This window comes from Neltuma alba, unplaced genomic scaffold (assembly GCF_004799145.2).
Source record: "Neltuma alba isolate B1F8T4 unplaced genomic scaffold, ASM479914v2 tig00011058_pilon, whole genome shotgun sequence".
Taxonomy (NCBI): Eukaryota; Viridiplantae; Streptophyta; class Magnoliopsida; order Fabales; family Fabaceae; genus Neltuma; species Neltuma alba.
Genome location: NW_021635802.1, coordinates 146,178 through 174,123, shown reverse-complemented (window position 1 = coordinate 174,123; position 27,946 = coordinate 146,178). Strand labels below are relative to the sequence as shown.

General features: G+C 34.0%; 1 protein-coding gene and 1 pseudogene across 1 annotated transcript; both read left to right on the top strand.

The window, feature by feature from the left end:
• The first annotated feature begins 1,340 nt into the window (after positions 1 to 1,340).
• LOC114760967 (indole-3-acetaldehyde oxidase-like) lies at positions 1,341 to 9,671 on the top strand (annotated as a pseudogene).
• Positions 9,672 to 11,794: 2,123 nt separating this feature from the next.
• Positions 11,795 to 14,379, top strand: LOC114760955 (indole-3-acetaldehyde oxidase; the record flags this gene model as incomplete). The annotated part of the gene is given in 4 exon segments (XM_028950273.1): positions 11,795 to 11,869; positions 12,037 to 12,135; positions 12,849 to 13,036; positions 13,981 to 14,379. Coding segments are annotated over 4 exon segments (582 nt in total), but the record flags the coding sequence as incomplete, so codon positions are not given.
• Between the last annotated feature and the right edge of the window lie 13,567 nt (positions 14,380 to 27,946).

Below are 27,946 nucleotides of genomic sequence, written 5' to 3'. Positions count from 1 at the left end.
TACCTACTTCACACAAAAGTGTGGAAGGAGAACAAAGAATAGAAGGAGTGAGCGAAGTTTAAGAAGAATTTGAGAAGTGATGAGAAGACAGATTAGAATGGGAATGCCGAATGCCATTATGTAGATGGAATTTACACTATGCACTCATATGCCAAAACAAAACACTTACGCATGAACTGAGCTGAAAATAATGAATGACTACTGTCTAAGTGACTTTGCTTATGGGAATATTTGGGGAAGGAATTCTTGCCGTGAGTTGAGCTGAAGACAATGAATGACTACTCCCTAAGTGACTTTGTGTGTGTGGTTGGAAAAACAAAAGTATGGTCTAGTCAAATAGGAAAGTTGAAAAAGTATGAGAGGAAGGAAATTCACATGGAGTGTAGACAAATATGAATTGTGGGTCTTACTAAAGTTATTCAGACCAAAAACAACTTTTATTTTGTGACGTGGATCCCACTAAAGTTATTTAGACCAAGAACAACTTTCATTTTGTGATGCGGGTCACATTGAAATTATTCAGATAAAAAATGAGTTCTATACAAATTTAAAGTTGATTACGGTCTGAATGATTTCAGATATAGTATCTTGGTAAATAATTTTGATCTTATCGTGTCTGGATAAATTTTTTAATTGTTCATCGTATCGTATCCGAGTAAAAAAGCCTTCAACCAGTCCCCATCCACCCAATCCTAAATATCGTCACTTCATGCGCACAATGCGAAGTGTGAATCCCGATTCACGAAGACGAGAAGACCGTTAAAATTCTGTGAGAGAGACAGGACGGGGAGGGCCAGAGAGTGAGTGTACGAGTGTGTGGGCATGGAGAGAGAGGCACACACTGCATAAAAAGGCGTCGAAAATTGCTAAAGGATGGCCCAAAGCCGAGAGCTTTATCGTCTCAGTGAGCAGAGTCCGTGAGGACAGTACGGTCTTCCCCGAAGGCCGTTCATTTCTGGGCTTTTTGGGTTTATCTGGGAAATGAAGGAGAACGGAGAAACAAGATCAACCCTGGTTTTTGCTGTGAATGGAGAAAGGTTTGAGCTCTCAAGTGTTGACCCATCAACCACCGTGCTTGAGTTCTTGCGTGCTCAGACTCCGTTCAAGAGCGTCAAGCTCGGCTGTGGCGAAGGTCTGTCTCTGAGGCTCTGTTTCATGATCACCATGTTCATGCTCACTAGCTGTAGTGGTCTAGATCTTTGTAGGGGGTTCATGATTCTGAAACTGGTTAGTCTCCAAAAGGACACTCAAAATACTTTCATGAGTGTAGCTTTGAATCCTCCTAAGTTCATGAGCTAGTGTTGATCCTCTGGCGATTTACTCTGTTTCTTAATAAATTCTTATCCATGCTAATCTCTGCATTAAAGTATTTGAAATTGCAGGTGCCCAGTGATTTAAAGAAAAGGTCAATCTGAGATCATTTTTGGTTAAAGTAGTTTGTTTGAAGTGTTTCTAAGGCTCTGTAGCTGTTCCTTCTATCATTACTATTTCTTGACCTTCCCCCTGCCTTAGGCTTTTTCATAGAAACAGCATAGACCATGTTTAATTGATATGAAAAGGCGGAGTGATCTCTTTTAGTTTTGTAATATATATGTTAATTTGATCATGCGATTGAAATTCTTAACGAGGTTTTATTTATTTGTTTTTTTTTTTTGGTATATGAAATATTTGGATGTTGGCGCTTCTTTGGACATTTTAAGAAACAGAGACAAAAGAAAAATTGGATATTGAAATTTCAGTGCCATTGACGTAATAATTTTGGGCTTTAAGAGCTTGGAACAGAGCATACTACCCTTTGCTGTTTCAATTATCCTTTGACTTTATGACTAATTTTCTCCTTCATACCATCATAGAGGTTGTTTAAAACAATTTATAAAACATGTTGTATATATTCTTCTATTTTTATCGATAGCTTCAATATATGGTTCTTCTTCTATTTTTATTGATCGTTTCAATATGTGAACATGAAGCTCAGATGTGTTACTTTTATTGGTTATGCCTTTAATCTATGTTATGATTGAAATTAGTGCCCTTTTTTTTTTTGCGTGTATGTAATATTTGAATCTTTTTATTTGGCATTCTACGAAACAGAGGTAAAACAAACTTTAGAACTATCATCATGGTTTGGGCCATGAGGAGCGGGGAATAGAACGCTCTACGCTTCTCTGTTTAGAATTATTTGTTAGCATCATGATTGATTTTCTTCCTTGTATTTTCATAGAGGTTGTCCAAAACAATATATAAAAAGTATGTACATATTTTCTTGTTCTCGTTTATCGGTAGTCTAATGATGAATATGAAGGTAAAAGATGTTAATCCCCCCCTCCCCAAAAAGAAAAATTCATCAATTTCTCATTTCCTGGTTCAATCTGGATCGTTTATAGGTGGTTGTGGTGCTTGTCTTGTATTAATATCCCAATACAATCACGTGCTCGATCAAGTTGAGGATTTAACAGCAAGTTCCTGTCTCACGCTACTTTGCAGCATACATGGATGTTCCATAACTACAAGTGAAGGCCTTGGGAACAGTAAAGATGGCTTCCATCCAATTCATGAAAGAATTGCAGGATTCCATGCTACTCAATGCGGATTTTGTACTCCTGGAATGTGTGTTTCTCTTTATGGAGCTCTTGTCAATGCTGAAAAAACCAATCGTCCTCATCCTCCCTCAGTGTTCTCGAAAGCCACGGCTGCTGAGGCTGAAAGGGCCATTTGTGGGAACCTTTGTCGCTGTACTGGCTACCGACCGCTTTCTGACGCTTGCAAAAGTTTTGGTGCTGATGTTGAGTTGGAGGACTTAGGGTTAAACTCTTTTTGGAGAAAAGGAGAAAGTGATGATGTAAAGAGAAGTAGGTTGCCTAAATATGATGATCATCACAAGAAGATTAAATTTCCAGAGTTTTTGAAGGAGATCAAGCCTAATCTGTTCATGGCTCCTGAGAGACATGATTGGCTCAGTCCTAGCGGCCTAAAGGAGCTCCAAGGGTTACTGAAATCAAACAAGAGTGATGGAACTAAGATAAAGCTTGTTGTCGGTAATACAGGAATGGGGTATTACAAAGATACAGAAAGCTATGACAAGTATATCAATCTGAAGGGAATTTCTGACCTCTCAAAGATAAAAAAGGATGAGACAGGAATTGAAATTGGAGCAACTGTGACTATATTTAAGGCTATTGAGGCTTTAAAGCCAAAGAGAGGATATGAGTTTCTTGCTGAATTTGATGTGATGCTTGAAAAAATTGCTGATCACATGAGCAAAATAGCCTCAAGCTTTATAAGGAACACAGCCAGTGTAGGTGGCAATCTAGTGATGGCTTAGAAATATCATTTTCCTTCTGATATGGCTACAATACTTCTAGCAGTGGATACAATGGTTCATATAATGAATGGCACAAATTTTGAATGGCTTACATTGCAGGAGTTTTTGGAAAGGCCACCATTATGTTTTGAAAGTGTGCTTTTAAGCATTAAAATTCCAAGTTGGGGATCCAATAAAAGTGATCCTGAAGAACACAAACGGAAAATTGTCTTTGAAACGTTTCGAGCTGCTCCTCGCCCGCTTGGAAATGCACTGCCTTATTTAAATGCAGCTTTGTTGCTTCAGGTTTCTCAAGGCAAAGATTCTGAAGGGACTTTGATAGATAGTTGCAGGCTTTCTTTTGGTGCTTATGGGACTAAACATGCAATACGAGCAACAAAAGTTGAGGAGCTACTAGCAGGAAACTTTTTAAGTTTTGGTATTATACATGAAGCCACCAACATGCTTACAGCTAGCATTGTACCGGAAGAAGGAACTTCCAAAATTGCTTATCGGATAAGCTTGGCAACTGGTTTTCTCTTTAAATTCTTAAGCCCTTTGATTGGGCAAGTTCATCATGATAAAGCTCCTACTTTACTATCATCTGGACAGCAAGAGATTCAAGTAGATGAAGAGTACCGCCCCATCGGCGAGCCAATAACAAAATCAGGGGCTACCTTGCAAGCTTCAGGCTAGTTTTATATTCATTCAAGTTTGAAAATCACTTGACAATATGTTTTTTCCCATATTTATGGCATTTGAAAGTAGCAAGCAAATGTTTTAACAAACATGTGGGTATCTTGTTTAGCTAAAACTTTCAATGCATCTTTGACACCAATCATTTTATCCCTGTGAGAATATATTTTCGTTCTAGAAATTCTTGCAACATGCAAATTTAACATTCTATCACGGATTGCTTGACTTATCTATTGGTAAAACTAATGCTTTAAACACCTCAATCCTGTTCTCTTGGTTTGAGCTATTCTTAATTTCGTGATTTGCTTTATGCATTCTTGTATTGCTGTTTGTTTGAAATATAGATTACTGTGATTGAATTTGGTTTCCCAAGCTCCTAATTTGTAGCAGCTTTTGTACACAAATTCTTGGTTCCTAATCTCACTCACTACTATTTGCCTGAAGGTAGGAATGAAGTTGATTATGATTAGAAAATAAACATATAATTCACTTTCAATGCTTCTGCTAATCTTTATCCAATAAACTAGGCATATTTTCTTATTTTGGCCTTCTCTATTTTCTCTACTGACGTCTATATGATAGAATATCATTTTATTAAGATGTATGTATTTTGCAAATAAATCATAGGTGAGGCTGTGTATGTGGATGATATTCCTTCACCAACAAATTGCCTACATGGAGCATATATTTATAGTACGAAACCTCTGGCAAGGGTAAAGAGTATAAAGCTCCAGCAAGAAGATGGAGTAAGGGCAGTCATTTCAAGTAAAGACATTCCTGATGGTGGGGAAAATGTTGGTTCTAAGTTTGTGTTCGGTGTTGAACCTTTATTTGCAGATGAGATTGCCCAATGTATTGGTGATCGTGTTGCCTTTGTGGTGAGTGCAAGACTGCCTCATTTTGGTCTTGCTAAAAGGGAGAACCATTTTTTCTTATTATTTACCACATGAGTTTGTTTAGGTTGCAGACGCTCAGAAAGTTGCAGATATGGCTGCAAACTCTACAATTGTTGAGTATGATTTCAAGAATCTCGAACCACCTATTCTATCTGTTGAAGAGGCTGTCAAAAGATCAAGTCTTTTTGAAATTCCTCCTATGTACCAACCACAACAAGTTGGTGATATATCAAATGGCATGGAAGAAGCAGACCACAAGATTTCTGCTGAGGTACACAGAAAACATTTAATTTTTTCTTGGTCTGATCATTCCTGCTCCTATCTAATACAAACGTGCCGCTGAAGAAGACTGTGATGATTTCATTGAATTGTTGGAACTATCATATATAGCTTATACAGATGACAAACTCCAACTAGCATTGGCAAACTACTGATAATCTTTAAACCGAAATATAGACTGACAAACCTAATTAATTCACTGACTTCTGTTTTAAGAACCCTCTGGTCCTGTCACCCCTTTTTGTTTCTCTACCATTGAGTCAAAAGTAAAGCTTCAATTTGATTATGAGTAAATATGTGTTGAATTAATTATATATCAAGCATACTCATTTTGATCTAACAGTTTGACTTTCTTAATCCAATATCACGTCTCAAGTATTAGTTTTCACATTTATCTCTCCCGCCCATATCTTGGAATGCTTTGACAATTTTTGTGCATTTCTTTGAATAATTTAAAATCCAGCTTAAACTTGGGTCTCAGTACTATTTCTATATGGAGACGCAAACTGCACTTGCTGTTCCAGATGAAGACAATTGCTTAGTGGTTTACACTTCATGTCAAGGGCCAGAGCTTGCACAATCTATTATTGCATGATGCCTAAATATTCCTCAGCATAATGTTCGTGTAATCACAAGAAGGGTTGGTGGTGGTTTTGGTGGAAAGCTCTTGAAATCATTCCCTGTGAGTATTATTATTTTTTATGCTCTTTCTATTTTGTTGCCTTTGTATCTAAATTATGCTCATATTGACCACACATTTGAATGTGAATAGCTTACTGTTAAAAAGTAGGAAATGAATGTGAGAATTGGTAGAAATAGCATGGAAGTTTCTTACGTTGCTTTAGAAGAACTCACCAGCAATCGTGCATGATGTCAATTTAGATGCAAGATATATGATTTCTTTTTAGTGAAGCAAAATAGTTATAACATATCAGGTTACAAAAGAATTATGTTTGCTATTCAACAGAAGAAAATGGATATTATATGTATGGCGTTCATGATTGTTTAAAGTAAGTTACTTACAATTAAATCCTTCAGATGGCTACGACATGTGCACTTGCAGCGCACAAATTACAACGCCCTGTTAGGATGTATATGAATCGTAAGGTGGATATGATAATGGCTGGAGGAAGGCATCCTATGATGATAACTTACAATGTTGGATTTAAAAGTAATGGGAAGATTACTGCTTTAGAACTTAAGGTATTGATAGATGCAGGGATATATCCTAATCTATCTCCATACATACCATCTTATATGGTTAATTCACTTAAAAAATATGATTGGGGTGTTCTGTCTTTTGATATAAAAATATGTAAGACTAATCTTCCAAGTAGATCTATAATGAGAGGCCCTGGGGATGTTCAAGGATCATATATTGCTGAAGCTATAATAGAACATGTGGCATCTACACTTTCAATAGATGTAGATTCTGTGAGAAGCATTAATTTCCACACAAACAAAAGTCTCTCAACTTTCTACAAGAATTCTGCAGGTCAACCTCGTGACTATACCCTAGTTTCAATATGGAATAAGTTAGCTATTTCTGCAAGGTATGACCAAAGGAGAGAAACAGTGAAAGAGTTTAATAAGAATAACATTTGAAAAAAAAAGGGGTGTATCTCGTGTGCCTGTTGTGTATGTACTGGATGTGAGACCATTACCAGGAAGAACAAGTATTTTAAGTGACGGGTCAATTGTTGTTGAAGTTGGAGGGATTGAAATAGGTCAAGGTCTTTGGACTAAGGTGAAGCAAATGGCTGCATATGCTCTGAGTTTGATCCAATGTGATGGATCACAAGACCTCTTGGATAAAATACGTGTCATACAGTCTGATACATTGAGCTTGATTCAAGGAGGGTATACAGCTAATAGCACTACATCAGAGTCAAGTTGTGGAGCAGTTAGGCTTAGTTGCAATGTCTTGGTTGAGAGGTTAATGCCGCTCAAGGAAAAGTTGCAGAAGGAGACGGGTTCTGTCAAATGGGAGACACTTATTTCTCAGGTATACACTGGATGATTTTTCTTTTTCTGGGTTGAAAAAAGTCATCTCTATTTTTCATGTTTTGATGATAATGTAGACGTGCTTTTCAACAATCATGTCGTAACTACCATAAGCTTTCATAATAAAGACAATTTTTTCTTAAATTTTGCATAATTCCTTTTATTTTATTTTATTTTTGTGAAGGCCTTGGAATAAACCATAAAAGAGACTAGTTCTGGAATTTATGAAGATGATGCATACCACCTTTGCAAAGCATAAGAGGTCTCTACAATACATAGGAGTAGGAGTTGTATCATTATGTGCCAGTCAATTTGTGTATACATAAGATTCATGGCTTCTGCAAAATTGATAGAAAGCATATTTTTGTTTTCAAAACCTATAAAAACCACCAAGAACATTATCTGATATCTTGTAATCAACAATGTCTCCTTGTGAAGGCCCATACACAATCTATGAACTTATCAGCAACTTCATTTTATTACCCTGGCAATACTACCAACAGTTACCTGAACTATGGTGCTGCAATGAGTGAGGTAGGCTTATATCTTGTTCAATTTCTTATTCAGAAAGTGATATTCTCTAAAGCTCATGAATGGCTGTCATGGTCAAACGTATGAGTTTTTGGAAGAAGTCATTTTTTTGCATCAGATTATCAATAATGCTAAGCTAAAGGTCAAGGAATATTTTGCAGGTGGAAATAGATCTTCTAACAGGAGAAACATTTGTTCTGCAAACAGATATTATATATGATTGTGGAAAAAGTCTCAACCCTGCTGTAGATTTAGGACAGGTGAGCCAGCTAAGAATTCTATCCGCTATACTCTTTATTTCAAATTCTATAATTTTCATTTAAAGTAATGTACAAAAATCCATCAGTGAAGGATATAAAATCTATAATAAGCCACATCATTTAAATCAAGAAGTTAGCTTCTATTTTAAAAAGCTGAAATGCATCTTACTAAAATTTATTTACTTTTTCATGTCAAGCTAAAAGTACATTTATACTAATTCACTGACTACCTTCTCTCTCTCATATAGAATGAGGACTCAATAAGGAGTCAGATGTTAAAAATTCTTAATTATTAAAGTTTTATAATAAAAAATATTTTGGAATAAAACTGAAATTCTAGAGAGACAACTATTTTTAAAAATAAGTTCATCATTCTAAGAACTATACGAATAAGAAGATAATTATAAGCCTCCATGGGTTTTATCCTCGCACAGCCACTCAATATAATTAAGTGGGGATCAAAGATGAATGGATTTTTAAGTTGCCCAAATTGACCTAATAAGTTTTACTTGTTGCAGATTGAAGGAGCATTTGTGCAAGGGTTAGGGTTTTTCATGCTTGAAGAATATGAAACAAATCATGAAGGATTAGTGTTAGCAGATGGAACATGGAATTACAAAATCCCCACATTAGACACTATTCCGAAGCAGCTCAATGTTGAAATTGTCAATAGTGGACATCACAAAAATCGCGTTCTCTCCTCTAAGGGTATGACATTTTAATTCAAATTTTATTTGCCAGTAGTTGTTTCTACGTAGGAACGCTTGTAAAATAGTTTGATTTTTGATTAATTTGTAGTTGAAATGGGGTAAAATGCATCTCTTAACAAATTAGTACCCCTAAATTTGTTTCTTCACTTGGAATTTTTTTTGAAGTCGGTTGAACCATGTATGAACGAAAACATATCATGGTATTGGATTTATATGTCAACTTCTGCTTGAGAATTTGATTCTTTGGCACATGCATGCTAAAAAAGTAGAGAACAGATCTTCTGTAGTTGAAGTTTGTTAAGTTAAACTTCAATCGCCAGTATGATAAGTATAACATCAATTCTTTATGTTCAACTTCATCATCAGGTTCAATTCATAGATTCTCAACACCATAATTCCATAGAAGATATGAAATGCCAAATGAACAAACGCTTGATGGTGCATATTGTAAAGTTGCTTGGCCATGAGAGCCTCCTTTACAGTATATCTTTCAATAAGCAGCATGTGCCTTGTTCTTTTCTTTTTAAAAAAAAAATAAGGAAAAAAAATTTAGTATAAGTACATACAAAATGGTTTTCCCGCTTAACAGTCCTGATACTAAAAGGCTACTTCAAATCTTGTTTATGTAGCTTCTGGTGAGCCGCCACTACTTCTAGCAGCTTCAGTCCATTGCGCTGTCAAAGCAGCTGTCAAGGAGGCTAGAAAACAGCTTCATTCATGGAGCAACTCAGATGCAATTGATAAACCGTTCCACTTAGATGTGCCAGCAACCATGGCTGTGGTAAAGGAATTCTGTGGATTAGACATTGTGGAAAGATACTTGAAATGGAAAATGGGCAAAATTTGAAGGTTCTCAATGTCTTGGAAAATAAATTAGCGTGTATTTTATGTTTGCATGTTGAAGAAATATGTATTCGTTTTTTCAATGTTTTATGTGTACCTTATGTTTGAATAAGAGGAAATATGGCCTCATGCTCAAGACATTAACACTCAACTGCAGTCAGTGGGGATTTCTTTGTTTTTCTTAATAATAATAAAATGGTTTTGTCACTGTCATTAGATGTTCTCCAGATTCTGCCTACTTCATAATGAAAATTACATCAACCTTATGCTAATTGACTAATTAATAAGGGCCCACATACATATAGATTATTAGCTTTTGGGATAAGACTTACGGCATTTGTTTCTATGTTTCCATTCAAGTGGGTTATACGGCACTTTGAATGGTTATCTAGATCAGCAAAATGTGGCAGTATCGTGGGGGGGGGGGGGGGGGGAAGAAGGGGCAATCAGAGCAATAATTAAATCAGAGTCTTACGAGTCCAACATTGTGAAACATGATTAGGACTTGCAACCCCTCTATCTACTCATGGCCTATTGATTATGATGTTTTCATAGGCAATGCTCGGATCATGTGTGTGTGTTAAAAAACAATTCAAAGGTATAACATTTTAGAAGAGAAGGTTTCGTTCAAGATGAAGACGTTGTTATTTGCAACTATTCAGAATCTAAAGGGCAACGACAATTGTCACAGTAAAAAGCCCCGTACGCCATCCATCCATCTCACCGCGAATTACATAGTCCACATTCATGATAGACGCATAAATGAAAAATTGAAATCGTTTTAGAAAATGAAAAGTCTCCATAAATCTCCGATGAAAGAGAGAAGGGAAAGGCAAATAGAGGCAGCGAGAAAGAAGAAAACTCACTTTCAACAAGAGCAAGGGCTTTGGAATCCTTCGCCGTTCAGCGAGAGGGGTTGTCGACGGGTTCGGAATCGAGGGGCTTGGCATCCACGGGAGCGGGGGTGGAGAGAGGTTTGGAACCCTTCGCCGTTCGTAATCGGAATTCTAGCCGTCGCAAGTGAGAGCCAGAGCGAAAAATGGAGTGTGAATAACTGAATATCGTGCGAGAGGGCCAGGAAGAGCCCCGTAAAATGCCATTTCCTCCCCAAAGTCTCTCTTCCGTGCTGAGGACTACATCCTTTTTTGACCCGCCTTTTTTCCTTCCCTCTTTTATTTTCCCTTCTACTTTTCTCACCATGCAAACGCAGAGTACAAGTCATATCAAAGCTTCTTTGTAAGTATCAGTAAGAGGCCATTAATTTGATCCCTTCTGTAACTCATTAGCACCAGCACCAGCACCAACCCCTTTCCTTTTTAAAATAAATTACTAATACCTAATATAAAAATTGATTTGAAATTCAATTTAGTTCTAAATATAAAATTTTAATCTATTTTATTTATCATATTTATCTATTCTTTTAAAATAACCATTATAGTAGTTACACATATTGAATATTTTATCAAATGTTAGTTCTAACTCATATACATGCAAAGGTGGGAATACAGGTTTGGCTGGCCCTAGCCGACAGGTTTAAAAGCACCGGCCCTACGGGCCAAAATTTTAAAAATATCTCAATTTTGCTATATCAGCCCTTAAGCCGACAGTCTTAGGACCAAGCCGCAGGCTTTCCACCCGTTTAGGAAATTTTTTTTTTTATATTTCTCACATTTTTAATTAAAAAATAAAAACAAACCAATAAAATTATTAATAAAAGACATAAATATGAATAAAACTAAGTCACATACAAAATATCATCATATATAAATATCCATCAACATCTAATAATATCTAAAACATTCATCAACGACCTAAAAGTATGTTCTAGTCTTGGTGATTTCTTAGAACCCAACTCACCTAAACTTTATTTTCTACCCAGAAAAAAAACATTCATTAATGAGACAACAACATCCAAAAGTTCCATTGATAGTGCAAATATGCAATAGATAAATACTATTATTATTTTTTTTAAACTTTATCATCACTATAATCAATTGCTCTTCTTCATAAGTATGCAATTCTTTCGTAACAAAAATATCAAATTTTTCTTCTTTATAAGAATTTCATTTTTAAATTTTATAGTCTAACTATTATTTTACTTTAATTTGAAAAGTATTGCTGTTGAAATTCATAAATTTTTAGTTCAAATTATAGAATCACAAGTCATATAAGTATAAAAAAATTCTTTTATTAAATATATATAGTTTGAAAATATTAACACATATAATATAAATTAAATCATTATTAAAGTTCAAATTAACCTTTTTTTAAAACTTATCAGCAACTTCATTTGATAATCCTGACAGTGCAACTAGCACGTACCTCAATTATGGTGTCGCAGTAGGTGAGGTTGGCTCATTTTGTATCCAATTTCTTATTTAGAAAGTGATTTTCTTTTTTAAATTAAGCTAGTGGATGGCTACATTGCTTAAATGTATTTAAATTTTTGTGGAAGCTTGTTGTTACATCAAATTATCATTGATGTGGGAAACTAAAGGTTGAATATTATTTTACATGTGGAAGTAGATCTTCTCACAGGAGAAACCACTATTATGCAAGCAGATATTGTCTATGATTGCGTAAAGAGTCTCAACCCTGCTGTAGATTTGGGACAGGTGAGCGAGCTAAGATTTCAATATCACCTGACATTTAGGTTTCTTATTACTCCCTCCGTTTTTAGTTTATAAGATGCTTTTGGAGCAAATTAAAAAAAAACCAAATAATCTTGTTAAGCATGGTTAAAAATCTTAATTTTTTAAGAAGTATAAATTTTCAAAAATGCCCTTCATTTAACACTAACCCTCTAATTAACTCATGCTTGATTAATGGAGATTTTTGCAACGAGGTCATTAATGAATCATAATTTTTTTCCATAATTTAAGAAGTCAGTTAAAATTAGTTATTTCTTATAAAATATCAAAATTATCCTAAATGAAAATTATTAGCTAGAGGAGTTTGTTAATTAGTTAGGAAGTTTTATAATTACTAGCTAGGTGAAAAAATTAATGCTTTAGATGAAACATGGACTAAAGGGAGTATAAACATCTCTCTAAAAAACACCTTATAAATTGAAACACAGAAAATAATTTAATAGTTCTTTAAGTCTAGAAAGTTTACACAATGTTGAAAAGCTGGAAATTGAACAACTCATTTTGGGATTCATGTAACTACATGGAGTCCACATTGTTTTGAAATTAAGGAACTAAGATGAAAAGGCTTGGATAACCAAATAAAATAATGTGGCATAAGTTATTCTCATGTATAATAAGCAGAAGTTATTAGATTATGAAGTTGTCTAGTTTGACATAATATCTTTTGGTTGTTGCAGATTGAAGGAGCATTTGTGCAAGGGTTAGGGTTTTTCATGTTTGAAGAATAGGAAATAAATCATGAAGGATTAGTGTTAGTCGATGGAACATGGAATTACAAAATCCCCACATTAGACACCATAACTAAACAGTTCAATGTTGAAATTCTCAACAATGGACATCACATGTATCACGTTCTGTCTTCCAAAGATATGACTTATCAATTGTTAGAATTTTTAATTTGACATTTTCTTCCAAATTATTTGTTCCTTACCAGCACACATATGCTTTTTGTACCATCCTCTTTTAGTTGATTCATGAAGCCATTAGGTATGTTTGGCATGGCTTTTGCTTTACTAAAATTGACTTTTTAAACCTAAAAACCGATTTAAGTCTAAAAGTATATTTGCCATAGGTTTGGCGGCAAATGACTTTTTGCCTAAAAACCACTTTAAAGTTGAAGTAATTTTTTTTTTGGTTTTTTACTTTTCTTTTTTTATATTTGAACCTTTTGAAACTAGCTTTTCAATATATTATCCAAACAAATTTCCGTCAAGCTGACACTTTTATAATAGTCTATTAAAACATAAATTACATTACACTAATTAATTTTTACCTCGACTTTAATTTATAAAAGTCAATCGAGATAAAAGTCACTTTTGCAAACGTCCATTCAAACAAACCCTAATTTAATAAATCATGTGAAAGTTAATTGCAAAATGAATGAAACCAATATTAAAGCATTCGAAAGTTGAAATTCCTTTAAATTTCCATGCTTATATATGGTTCATCTTTTAGCATTGTCCTTTATGTTCTTAAGATGTTAACGTTGAGTAAATCAAATAATTGTTTCAACGAACCAAAATAGACTTGTAAAATAGTTTGTGTTTCACATATTCTCAACTTTCAAGTTGCATGTCATCTATTTGTTAAATGAATTAATTGTTGTTGAACACTTTTTTTTCAAATAAGAATTGTTGTCGAAAACTGATTCCAAAGAAGATATGAAATGTCAGGTGATCAAGCATATGATGGTGCACACGGTTAATTAAATCTCTTATTTCGGACCTGATTGCAATTATCCCTTTCTTTAATACTAAATTCTCAAAAAAGAATTCTTATACTAAAAGATACTTGAGAATTTGTTTCGATAGCTTCCGGTGAGCCACCACTACTTTTAGCAGCTGTGGTGCATTGCGCAACAAGAGCAGCAATCAAAGAAGCCAGAAGACAACTTGCTTCATGGAGCAACTCAGATGAACTTGACAAACCATTCCAATTGTATGTGCCAGCAACTATGCCAGTGGTAAAGGAACTCTGTGGATTGGACATTGTGGAAAGATACTTGAAATGGGAGATGGGCAAAATATGAAGGAGTTTAATATCTTGGAAATAGATTGATGTGTTTGTTTCTTGTTTGGATGCTCAAGAAATACGTACTAGTTTGTCAAAATGTTGTGTTTAATAGTTCTATCTTCTTATGAACTATATTTTCAAGATGATTTCATTTGTACCATAGGTCATATAGAAGCATTATGTGAGATGCATTTGGAAAACTTTTTTTTTTTTCAGTTGTTTCTTGTGTAGTAAATGAAATTTGAAATTTATGTGTATGTCGGCGTGGGCGTTACACTCAATGCAATTCATGTTAAACTTTCTTGGATTTTGATTTGATACAACTCAATCCTAGTTTTATAAAATATATAATTTAAAATATAAAAACTGAGTTACAACTAACTTAAAACTATACAAATTAAATTGTACTAAATTAAAATTTAACTAAGTCAAAAATATAGAAACTACAAGATTACTTTTCCAAGCAAAATAATAATATTATGAACAAAGCTGCTTCCAAGTTCAATTTGGGTCAAACAATGGCTAAGTTTAATCCAACAATATTAATTCTTGACAAACGGATAGCAAAAAAAAACAAAACAAAACAAAACTGCATGCACCCATGAACAGAAACACAAGAGGAACACACATAAATACTATATTTAGTCTTTAATATAAAAGTCAGATAATTAATTTACAAATATGAATAAAATCAATTAAAATGATTATTTGTAATAAATAGATGTTATCTTCTTTAAAATATCATTATTAATCATATTCATGAATACATATTGGAGATAAAGGTTTTATATTAAAAAATTGAATATCCAATTAACTTGTATATTAAGAAATAGAGCTGGTACATACATATTTTCACTTTTATATCTCAAATCATGAATATTTAGTACATCATGAAACAAACAACGAAGACATTTTTTTTCACAAGGGGTCAAAAAAGACTTTAGATCCTAGTAAGTCTTACTTTGTTGGCAATGCTTGTTTCGTCTTCTAACCATGAACTTCATTTAAAATTTATCCTCATACTACATCCAGTCCTTAATATAAGAACTAGCAGAGGTTTATATCTCCATAATTACCTCTTTTCAATTTTGGATTAATGACTCTTTGATAATTTTCAAATGCGGCGAAAACTAAATTGTAAGATGGTGATTTATTTCCATATTCATGCATTTACTTTTATTTTACTCTCTCGAAATAACTGATATAAAAACATAAGTAAAATTAGTTGATTGCCTTATTTAACCCATATTTTCAAAAGAGGAGCCATAATTATTTGTGAATTCTTTATCGTAGTTTTTAATTAATCTACCATATTACTCAACAATATTCAATTATTCATACCAAAAGTAGTATTAGAAAAAAGTTTTTTTTGGCTGAATATTAGGAATAAAATATTAACCAATTCATTAACTTTACACAAAGACTTATATATACATGAAAATGGTATGTTGTTTTTTTAGCAAAATTTAAGTCAAGTTGTTTATATTCATTAACTCAAGTTTATAAATAAATGTATAAGTGCAAATACACATGTTAACAACTAACAATATCAAGATTACATGTGTTCATTTTTCATAATAAATTTATAAGTACAAATACACATTTTAACAACTAACAATAACAAAATTATAAGTGTTCAAATGAAAATCTATAAATCCTAATTCACATGAGAAGAATTGATGTGAAAAAATTTATAAGTATTGATAGATAAATTTTACAGGTGTGCACACGTATTTTAACAATTAATATCCACCTTAGTTACTTATAATAAAGATTATTTTTAAGAATATTCCTTATGACAAGAAATATTTTGAAAATTTTAAGATTAGTTGAACAAGATAATAGAAGACATGGTATACGGTATACCTGTGTATTACTATTACAGTGATATAAAAACGGTTATGATATATTAACAAGATAATCACATATATGGTTTCGTTTATTGTCTGCCCTTTTTTTTGTATATTTTCACCAGCGTTTATTATGGCATTGACTTTGAATTTCCTCAACCATATCTCTCTTTAATTTCAATTAAGAAATTCAACAATTTAATAAATCCAACAAGAGCATCCTATTGCCAAATGAATGAATGATCTTTCTTTGTTTTTTCTTTTTTTGGTTTTTTCAAATACAATAAGCTATGGCTTGAAACCATGCAGAGATTAAAGATCAAAGTGCCAATGCATGGGATTCATTATAAGACTTGATTGACTAATTTGAAAATATAAAAAAAAATTAAATAAATTATTTAATTATAGCATGTATTATCTGGTCTCACTAAAATACTTGTGTATCATTAGATTATACATAAATTTATAAGTGATGTAAATTAGTTTGGAAAAAAATAAATGACAAATATAAATACTTTACTTATAAATTTATATATAATTTGATGATACAACACTTTAGAGTTTTTTTAAAGTGTGTCCACCATAAAAATATTAAAAAATTACTTAAGAATGATTGATACATGTTCATTTAATGGACTTTTGAGGATTTAATGGGTATGTTAAAATTGTCCCGGAAAAATAATTTAAAGACACAATTGCTCCTTAAAAAAATAAATACTTTAAGAAAAAATTATACCACAAAACACTACTACAGAGTGAGGAATACTTGACGCTAAATATTTGACGGCTATTACAACAAACCGTCAAATATAGTATCTTAGGGAGAAAATTTGATGGTTTTAATAGGAATAGTCAAGTTTCATGGGAAAATACTTGACGGTTTTTAAAAAACTGCCAAATATTCTCCAACAATACTTGATGATTATGTTATAACCATCAAATATCTTTGAGGTAAACTTGACGGTTTCTCCATAAACCGCCAAGTTTTATAATACTTGACGGTTTTTGACTAAAACCGTCAAATATTATTGTAAGATACTTGACGGTTATTAATAGAAACCGTCAAGTATTATCTTTTAAAACCCCTTTCCCCGTTCATTTTGCTTTGCCCAGTTCAAAATTTCTAGCGCCCCCTTTTGCTTCGAACTCTTTAAGCCACCATACCCACCTCATTTCAGCCCTTCCCTTTTGTTTTTATCGATCGTTCTCCATCATCGTCCCTCTCTGTGTCCTCTTTCATCACTGAGGCGTCCTCCTGCATCGTCGTTGTCGCGCATTGTTCTCCAGATTTGACAGCTTCAGGTTGTTCCTCCTTCGTCACTCGCTCCCCTTATTTCCTTTAGTGCTTTATTCGAAATAATTGTAGTTGAAAGAGGATGATAGGATGATGTTAGGACCGTTCACAATGCGCATACGGAAAATGGATTTTTCTGTTCAGCCGAATGGGTCTTTCACATTTTGATCAGTTTTTGGGTTTAGGGTATTTTCAATTTTTGTTTTCGTCATAAATTTTTTGGTAAATAATCAAAATTGCTAATGTTTCAATTTTTTTCTGTAATTGAAATTGACTGACTGCTGGTTTTCTGTTTAATTAATACTTCATTTGAAGTTAAATAGAAGGCATAAAGCCTGGGGAATGCTAAGTTATAAGCTGTATGCTGTTAAATTTTTTTCAAATGGAATAGCACATCAGTAGTAGTAGAATATTTTTCAAATTGAAGTGAAAGTGAATTTTTGTTGAATTACTAGTTGCTAACAACTAGAATTCTAGTTGTTAGACAAGTAGAATTAAAGAGGGATAAATGTGATCAATAATGTCTCATGTGTTGACTTTCTATTTTTGTTTAATTCTCACAATATCTTTGAGTCGCTGATTACATTTTCCTCTAAATGATTCATCTTAGTCGGGGACCATGGGCAAGGAATGGATGTCCGCCAATCGTCTATCAAAATAATATTGGGATAGGGTAGAAGATTTTATTAAGTTTGCGATTGAGCACGCCGATGATTGCAACAGGATTATTTGCCCCTGTCTTAAGTGTTGCCTTTTGAAGTGGGTTTCGCCATCCAATTGTGAGAGCCACTTAATTATCAATGGAATTGATCAAAGTTACAAGTGTTGGACAAACCACGGAGAGACAAGATATGTGAGTAATAGTAGTCGAGGGCATAGTGAAAGCTGTGGATCATCTAATCTTGACATGAGTACATGTGAAGCTGATCGTCTTGAGGAGATGACAAATGCGATTGAACGAGAACTTGATGATTGTCCTGAAATGTTTGACAGATTAAAGTGTGATGTTGAGACACCTCTATATGAAGGTTGTACTAATTTCACCAAATTGTCTGTAGTGTTGAAACTGTATAATTTGAAAACAAGAAATGGGTGGAGCGACACAAGCTTCATAGAACTGCTGTTGCTTGTTAAACAAATGTTACCAAAAGAAAATGAGCTTCCAAGTAAAACGTATGATGCAAAGCAAGTGTTGTGCTTTGTCAACCTCAGCTATGAGAAGATACATGCTTGTCCCAACAATTGCATTTTGTTTAGGAAGGAGTATAAGTCACTAACTGAGTGTCCTAAGTGTAATGCATCGCGCTACCAAGAGAATGGGAAGAGCTCGAAGAAGGCATTTTGGTATTTTTCCATTGTACCAAGATTCAGACGTTTGTATAGTAATGTAAAAGATGCGAGAAATTTAAGGTGGCATGCGGATGAAAGGGTTAAAGATGGCATGCTTCGCCATCCTGCTGATTCTCCAGAATAGAAGTTTGATATTGAGTATCCTGAATTCGGGGAAGAAGATAGAAATCTACGCCTTGTATTAGCCACTGACGGGATGAACCCGTATGGGATGCAAAGCAGCACCCATAGCACATGGCCAGTGATTTTGTTTATATATAACCTTCCTCCATGGCTATGCATGAAACGCAAGTATTCAATGATGTCTATGATAATCTCTGGGCCAAAGCAACTAGGAAATGACATAGATATATATATCTAGCTCCATTAATTGAAGACTTGAAAGTATTGTGGGAGAATAGAGTTGATGTATATGATGCATATAAGGAAGAAACATTCAAGTTGAGAGCTATGTTATTTGGCACAATTAACGACTTTCGTACGTATGGTAATCTCTCAGGGTATAGCATTAAAGGGCAACTTGGTTGTCCCATTTGTGAAAAGAACACAGATTCCATAAGGTTGAAGCATGGAATGAAAAATTCATATATGGGACATCATAGATGGTTGCATTGTGATCATCCTTACTGGCAATTCAAAAAATATTTCAATGGGAATTCAGAAGAAGGTAAGGCACCTACACCGTTAATTGGGGAGGATGTATTTCAAAAGGTGAAAGATATAGATTGTGAATTTGGAAAACCTTTCGTGAAGCATGTTGGGACAAGTGGGTGGAAGAAGAGGTCTATTTTCTTTATACTGCCATATTGGATAACCCTGAATGTGAGACATTTTCTTGATGCTATGCATATTGAGAAAAACGTATGTGAAAGTCTGTTTGGTACATTACTCCATATTCTCGGGAAGACTAAAGATGGCATAAATGCTAGGCTAGACATGATTGAAATAGGGATAAGGGAGGAATTGGCACTAGAGGATAAGGGAACTCATACATTTCTTTGTTCGGTAGCTCACACGCTTTCTAGAAAAGAGAAAAGTAGTTTTTGTGAGTTTTTTGTTTCAGTAAAAGTGCCCGAAGGTTACTCTTCTAATATTAGTAACCTTGTTTCAATAAAGGATATGAAGTTAAAAGGTTTAAAATCTCATGACTGTCATGTCTTAATGGAAAACTTTATTCCAGTGGCAATATAGGCTATTTTACCTGATAAGGTGCGAGTTATGATCACAAAGTTATGTTTCTTCTTTAAGTCTCTTTGCAGCAAAGTGATTAATCCTAGTAAATTGCCAAGATTGCAAACCTGAATCATAGTTACGTTATGCGAACTTGAAATGTATTTTCCTCCGGTCTTTTTTGACATCATGGTCCATTTAACCATCCACTTAGTTAGAGAGGTCCAACTATGTGGCCCAGTATATTTAAGATGGATGTACCCAGTTGAGCGTTACATGAAAATATTGAAAGGGTATGTGAAAAATCAAAGTCGGCCAAAGAATTGTATCGTAGAATGATATATTTGTGAAAAGGCCACTAAATTTTGTACCCATTACTTAAAAAATGCAAGTGATATTGGGGTTCCAATGTCTCGTCATGAGGGAAGGACAGATGGAGAAGGAATTATGGGAAAGAAAGTTGTAACTATTTCAAACCAACAGTGGGAGCAGGCAAATCTATATGTATTGCACAACTCCGAAGAGATTGAGGACTATGTGGATGAGCATATTGATGAGTTAAAGAGGGATAATCCCAATAAACTTAAAAGTTGGTACACCAAAACACACAATAAACAATTTACAGCATGGTTGAGAGAAAAGGTGCATGGCAAGTATAATAATGATCCTAATTCTGTTTCGAAGAAATTAAAGTTGTTGGCGGATGGACCGAGCAAACATGTGATTTTTTTCACAAGCTACTTTATCAATAGGTTCACTTTCTATACTAAACAACAAGATGATCGGAGTAAACAACAAAATAGTGGCGTAATTCTTGTAGCTAGTACCATGCATATATCGAGTGCCAAATATAAAAATCCTATCTATGCACGTATGTCATACTTTAGAGTGATTGAGGATATTTGGGAGTTAGATTACATTGAATTCAGAGTTCCGGTATTTGGTTGCAAGTGGGTGGATAATAATAATGCATTGAGGATTGATGACTTAAGGTTCATACAATTGAATTTGAATAAGGAAGGATACAAAGAAGAGCCATTCATTTTGGCTTCTCAGGCTACACAAGTGTTTTATGTCCCTGACTTGACTACTAAAGGATGGTCTATTATTTTGTTGACTAATAAAATGAATATTGAAGAGATGGGGTATGAAGACAATGCAGTTAAAGATGATCCATTTCAAGGGACATCACTTGATTCTCATTTAAATGAAGATCAATCCATGTACGTCAGGCACGATCACAATGACGGAATATGGATTTCAAAGAGAGGGAAAGTGTTTCGTAAGAAGATCAAAACAATTCAAACCAAGAAGAATATGCAAAAACATAAGAGTATAAAAAGAAAAAGATCTTCTTAAACATGCATGTAAATTCCCTTATTATTTTCTTTGATTCTTTTATTTGTTTTAATTTTGTTCAAGTCAATTTCGTCATTAATGACTTTATTTTCATTTAATGGATTCTGATTCATTTTGTTTAATTGAATTTCATTGCAGATGGCAAACGATAGCAGATCTAGCACCGATAATCCATCTCAGCTGAGAGATGCCTCTGACCAGGAGAGACAGTTGCAAGACGAGGCAGCACACATACAGAGGGGCCTTTGTGTCATGCAAGAGGTCGTGAAAGCTCGAACGAAAGGAAAGAAATTTTCCGTATAGTGGAATAAGAAAGAATAAGATGTACGATCAAATAAATTTATCAACTATATTGGGGCATTGGCACGAAGCACCATGCCTATTACAGCGCAGCACTAGAGGAGGGTTGATCGTTCAATGCGAGACGCTATTTGGACAGATGTATCGGTAATATATTATAACAACTCAAATTTCATTTTCTTACAAGCTGCGTAACATTAATGTGTTGTTGTATATGTTTTGCAGTCTGCATTTGATATAGATGAGAGCAGGAAGAAGTTTGTGGAGGGGAAGGCTGGGAAGGCACTGCGCTCTTTTCGATACTTTGTGACACACAAGTACTTGAAGGATCCTTCCACAACCGACGAGTTCGAGGTTGCTAGCTTGATACGGGATTTGGTCAAACTAGAGGATTGGGCTGCTTTTGTGACTTCACGTCGTGATAGTCAATTTCAAGTTATAATACTTGCTCTTTTCGATATTAAATAGTCCATTTTGTTTAATCTATATATTGTTTAATTGTGAATCTACTTTGTTTTTGCAGGAATTAAGTACCCAAAATAAGGAAAGGGTAAAGAAGAATGAATATCCCTACCGAAAGGGGTGCTTGGGTTATGCGGGCCTCGAACAAGAGGTGACTCAGAAGGAGGGATCAGATGTCATTGTATCCCGTCAGATGTTGTGGGCATTGGTCAGGCAAAATAAAGATGGCCAAATTGATAATCCTCCCGTTAAGGAGGTCGTGGATAGGATGGTGAGTATTATTCTAAATTAAATAATCCTCACGTTATTGTGAAATATCTTTAAGTATGAATAACTATGTCAATGTTTGTTGCATAGGAGAGTTTGTCCCAGGAAGTTTCGCAGGGGGCATATTCTGCAGATGACCAGGATATATTGAGGAGGGCATTAGGGACTCCTGACCATCCTGGTCTTCTTATGGGTGTCAGTTATGGAGTCACCAAGAGGGATTACTTCGAGTACCGATAAAAGCCCTCTTCATTGTGCATGCCTTCCTCTTAAGTTCATGGAGCTGAAGAAAGAAACACGCTGGTTAAAGGAGCAAGTTAAAGCGCAAGCGCTCCTAATCGAACAGTTGATCAAGAATCAAGCACCACAACAGCTTTGAATCTCAGCCCAAGTGGCAAAGACAGCTGCACATTCCCTTTGCTACTTGAGGTATAATACTTGTGTTTATACAATTACATTTAATAATTTATATATCTAGCTAACTTGTCTCTCATGTTAAATCAGGGTGAAGCGGACATTCAGTGTATGGCAGATAGCCCTAAACATCACACTGTTGCAATTGGCCGCATGTTCAATTTACCGGGGGAGAGTATGATTCATAATGTGCCTCTCCCTACTGATCATGTGAGGGTGCAGTTGAACACTGCTATTGATGCGAATTATGCCCTCCCGATGCCTACCCCAGATGCAGAGACAGTAGCTCAAGCAGTGGGTAGCTTTGTCGCTTGGCCTGGCCGTCTTCTTTACATTAGGACATCCTTCAAAGGTATATATGTATAGGTCCACACATTCAGCTGATTTAAAATAAACTCTGTTTTAATTACTAACAGTCTGTTTGTCAATCTAAGGGGAAGAAGAGCCTATTGGGTGATCACTCATTATCATCGCCACAGAAGCAACCCTTTGAGCCCGTTCAAGCGATATCATCAAGATTCAAAATATGTCTTAAGGAATATGCAGTTGGGGCCAGATTAGAACATGATGAGGATTTCATGATTCCCCTAGAGTTTGAGCCAGAGGTCTATGGTCGACCCTCGTCAGAGTACGTCACGAATGAAGTATTGAAAGAAATTTTGACGCATGGAATGGCCAGCACAAATGCCTGTAACTTTTATATCAAGTATTTGTTAAAACTTAACTAAATACTTAAGTACTTGAGCATTTATCCTATTGATATCTTTGTTTGTTGATTTAGATATCTTTTCAAGAACTTTATAGCCCCCAGTGGCCTTGATAACAAGTTCAAGATTATTAGCCCCCACACTTTTGCTGGCCACAGACATGATATGAAGAAAGACTTATCCAGAGACTTGTTGGATATCTTCATTTCTAGGGCAGCACCGGGGGCTTAGACTTTGTTTTTTGCGCCTTACTGTCAAGGGTACGTACGTAGTATACTGATCTTTCCTAAATTCTTTCATTTTCAAAATAATTTGTAATTGTTCTAATTGTCTTTCTTATACTTAAGGGACACTAGATGCTGATTGTGGTCAATCCCACAAAGCCGAGGATTTGGTATCTTGATTCTCTTCATGGGGATCCAACCAATCGACCATTTATGGTTTCATCGTTCAACAAGTAACATTTATATCTATTATTTAAATTTAATTTAATTTCTTGCTTCAATCTAGTTTTTGACAATAATTAATATTCAATTTTATTGTCTTCTTAGGGCTTTGTGGCTATACCGCACAAATCAAGCCTTAACCTGCCCCTCGGTAAAAAACAGCCAATTTGACGATAGTTTCCCTTGGAAGAAAGTGAAGGTATTCATTACCATTATTTACTATTCTACTAAATATGGTTTATTTATATGATTGACTAATATTATTTCCTTTTCCATTCTTTACAGTGCCCACGTCAGCCCAAAAAAAGCTCCCATTGTGGATATTGCGTGATGAAATTTATGAAGGAGATAATTATGCACAATGCTAACACAATCCCTACGCAGGTAATATGCATTTGTTAAACTTCAATTTATATATTTAAGAATTGTACTTACTGTAGCTTTACATTTATATCTAACTTATGTCATAATTTGTGGTTGCATACAGTACTTTGCTGACACATATTGCACAGTGTATTCATCCGCTCAGATGGAAGAAATCATTGAAGAGTTGGCGATGGCCTTATTCTGTCAGTGGGCACAAAATAGATAAGGAAGTGTACATTAAGACATTGCATGTACAGCTTTAGTTTCAATTTTGGTTTTGGTTCATTTTTGGCTGTTGGTTAGTTTTTGGTATTGCACAACTTTGGCAATTGGCTAATTTTAAAATTGGTTCACCTTTTGTACTTGTCCAGAATTTTTATATTACTTGCCTTAAACACAAGTTTTTTTAATATCACAATTGGTTTTGGTTTATGTATATATAATAATGTAAATTACTTTTGGTTCATTAAGATGTATATGGCTGAATTGGTTTGAATGCTGGCATGTATGGTTCTGTTGAATGAGCCTTTGTTCGATTTCAAAATTACAGGGGGGCTGCTGGCAAAGCAGAACGCGTATTAAAAAAAATTCCCATAATACTTGACGGTTCCTTATGGAACCATCCAGTATTAAAGTATACTTGACGGTTTTTCAGAAATAACCGTCAAGTATTTTTAACCATGCATGACTGTTCCCAAAATCATCAAGTATTGATACTTATAATTGACGGTTTCTAATTAAAACCGTCAATTTTTGTTCCCAAATAATTGATGGTTTTTTAGAAATAACCGTCAAATATTTAGACACATAGTTTATGGTTTTTCTGAAAAACCGTCAATTGTTTGAATAATAATTAACGGTTCTTCATTTAAAACTGTGAAATATTATTAAAATATTTGACGGTTAATAACAATCAAATATTTGCGGTTGAAATATATGACGCCAATATACTTGACGGTTTCAACTGCCAAATATGACCAGAAATAACCGTTAAGTATTTATCATTTTGTAGCAGTGAAATATCTTAAAATGCTAAACTTATCTAAGAAAACACTTCATAATATCAGATCAACCACAGTACAAAATACTTTATTTTATTATTCTCATATTAAACAGATTGGGTATGGATATATAAAGTAGGGGAGAATAACAACAGCAACAAAGTTAAAGATTACTAAATCCCATATCAGATTTGATAACAACACTTTATTTGGCCTTAATAATACTGAATTTACAAATAATAACAAAAAAATTGTGATCCCTCTTAAATTTCTGGACACATTAAAAATGCTGCAGAAGTTGATTTTGAAAACAAATCCAAGAATTGCATATTAGATATTAGTTTCGTGCTTTAACTTTGTGGAGGAGAACTGCCCAACCATTGTTGTTGAAAGAAATAATTGAATCCCGATGACACCCACAATGTTTGTGCTCTCACATAATTACCAAGTCAAGTTTCTTTGGCTTTATCATTTATGACAACGTCGGTCAATGTCATATTCTATGACTTTCATGTTTTGTGCACGTCCGGCCAAAAACAAAACACAAAGAAAGAGAGCTCGCGAATGTTTTTTCCCCCCCCCCCCCTTTTTTTTGGTTTCTTGACACAAGTTAGGCCCTGCGCAATGGTCCATTATATGGATAAGAAAAGCTTTAATTAAGACGTTCCGCCCAGTCTTTGGGTTTGTTTCAGGAAATTGCAACCTTACTTGAAAGGAAGGAAGGAGAAGGAGAGATAGACACGACTTGGACACCCGACGCCAATTTTGTCCCGTCTCAAAAATGATTAGGAGGAGCAGGGATGATGTACACCTTTAAGATGGGTTTAGTAAGATTGATATGACATGCGCCCCTCCTGCCCACGTGCTTGCGGATAAAAGAGCAGTTTGCATCTCAAAATTAAGAATTTGTTACGTCAAGTCGTTAAATATGTTTTAAATTCAGATTTAGGCCAATACTTTTAACAAAACTCCCTCCGTTCCTTATTATAAGAGACATTTGATGCTATGGCATGTTCCTATATATAAGAGACACTTAAAAGTTGTCTCTACTTTTTTGTGTTGATTTCCTATTTTACCCATATTTATTTTGTCTCCAATTCACACTCTCTCCCCTCCCACTTCTCTTTCTTTTAATAATTAATTGTTCTCTCTCATGTTCTCTCTCCTTATTAATGAGGGCATTTTTTAGAAAAAAATTATACTTTTACATATTGATTAGTCTTAACTAATTTTAACTACTTTTTTGATCAACGTAATTCGTCTCTTATAATAAGGAACGGAGGGATACTAATTAGGCCATGAGATCTAATTAGAAATTTTTGAATATTATTAAATAATCATAATGCTCTATTTTAATCAATATTATCCCATTTCAAAAAAATTCACTGGCAGCCACCACACCGGTAGCCGGCACCGGTTGTAACGTACTGTTGAAAAAAAGTAAAAAGAAAAAAATAAAATCAATTAAGGGAAAATGACAAATAAAGACCCCTAAATTACCGAAATTACGCAGAGGTTACCTGAATAAGCAAAATTACCATGAAAAACCCAGTCCCATATTGTAAATATGAAATCTTGGCGAAATATCTGAAATGCCCCTCATTCAAATTGTAATTTGGTCTACTGAAATTGTCATCCGCTAAAATAAACTTGTTATTTCCCATAATCAACTTGTCATTTGGCATACCTTCAATCAAGTTGTGATTTTATCTACTGAAGTTGTTATACGTTAAAGTGAACTTGTCATTTGACTAAGGGTATTTCAGACATTTCATCAAGATTTCATATTTACAATATGAGACTGGGTCCCTCATGGTAATTTTGCTTATTCAGGACCTCTGCATAATTTTAGTAATTCGAGGGTCTTTATTTGTGATTTTCCCATCAATTAATTAAAACAATATTATATTATTATATTATTTTTTTAAAAAACAATACCCAGCTTTCGGCCGGGTAATTCATAAAGAACAAAAAAAAATAAGGGCAAGCATTAATTGAAGCTGGGAAAAAATTGGGGGATGGGGTCGTTGGAGGTTGGGGGTGATAAAATAAAAGAGAAGGAGTGGAGACGAAAGAGGAAGAGAGAACGAAAGGAGAAAAAAGAGCGAAAGCTAAATTGTAGAGTATTTGACAGTTTTGAGGATTATTTAGGTACACAAAACTATTTCTTCTTGTCAAAATTTCTATATGAATATTTCTTATATATTTATAGCTTTATATTATTAGTATCATTATATTATTTAGAGAAAAATTTACTATTTTGGTATAGAGTAAATAAGAAGTTTTGACAATGTATGACCGTAAAAATTTAAAGATATAGTATTAAGGAATTTTAATCGGTTTATATTTACTCAATGATTTTTGAGAGTTTAAATTAAAATTTTAGTTGAAAAATTTGTTATTCGAAGATATAGAATATTTTTATCAATTAAATTTAAGTTAAATAACTTATTTGAGTTATTTAATATATTATTGAGGTTTTAATTGGTTTAAATATTAAATAAGTTAAAGATATATTTTTGAAATAAGTTTTGAAGGCTTGAAAAATTGTAAATTGAGAATTTTGTGAAATTAGATAAAGTTACAATTTGTTTATAATTTAAAGAAGTTGTTTGGTTTGAGAAAAAAAATTTTTAATGAGATTATAATAAATAATTGAGAATTTTAATATAAAATATTTAGATTTTGGGTAATAAAAATATATTTACTTAAGTTGTTAAATTTAAATAGCCTTATATGTAGATTATATTTTTCAAAATAATATTATATCCATTAT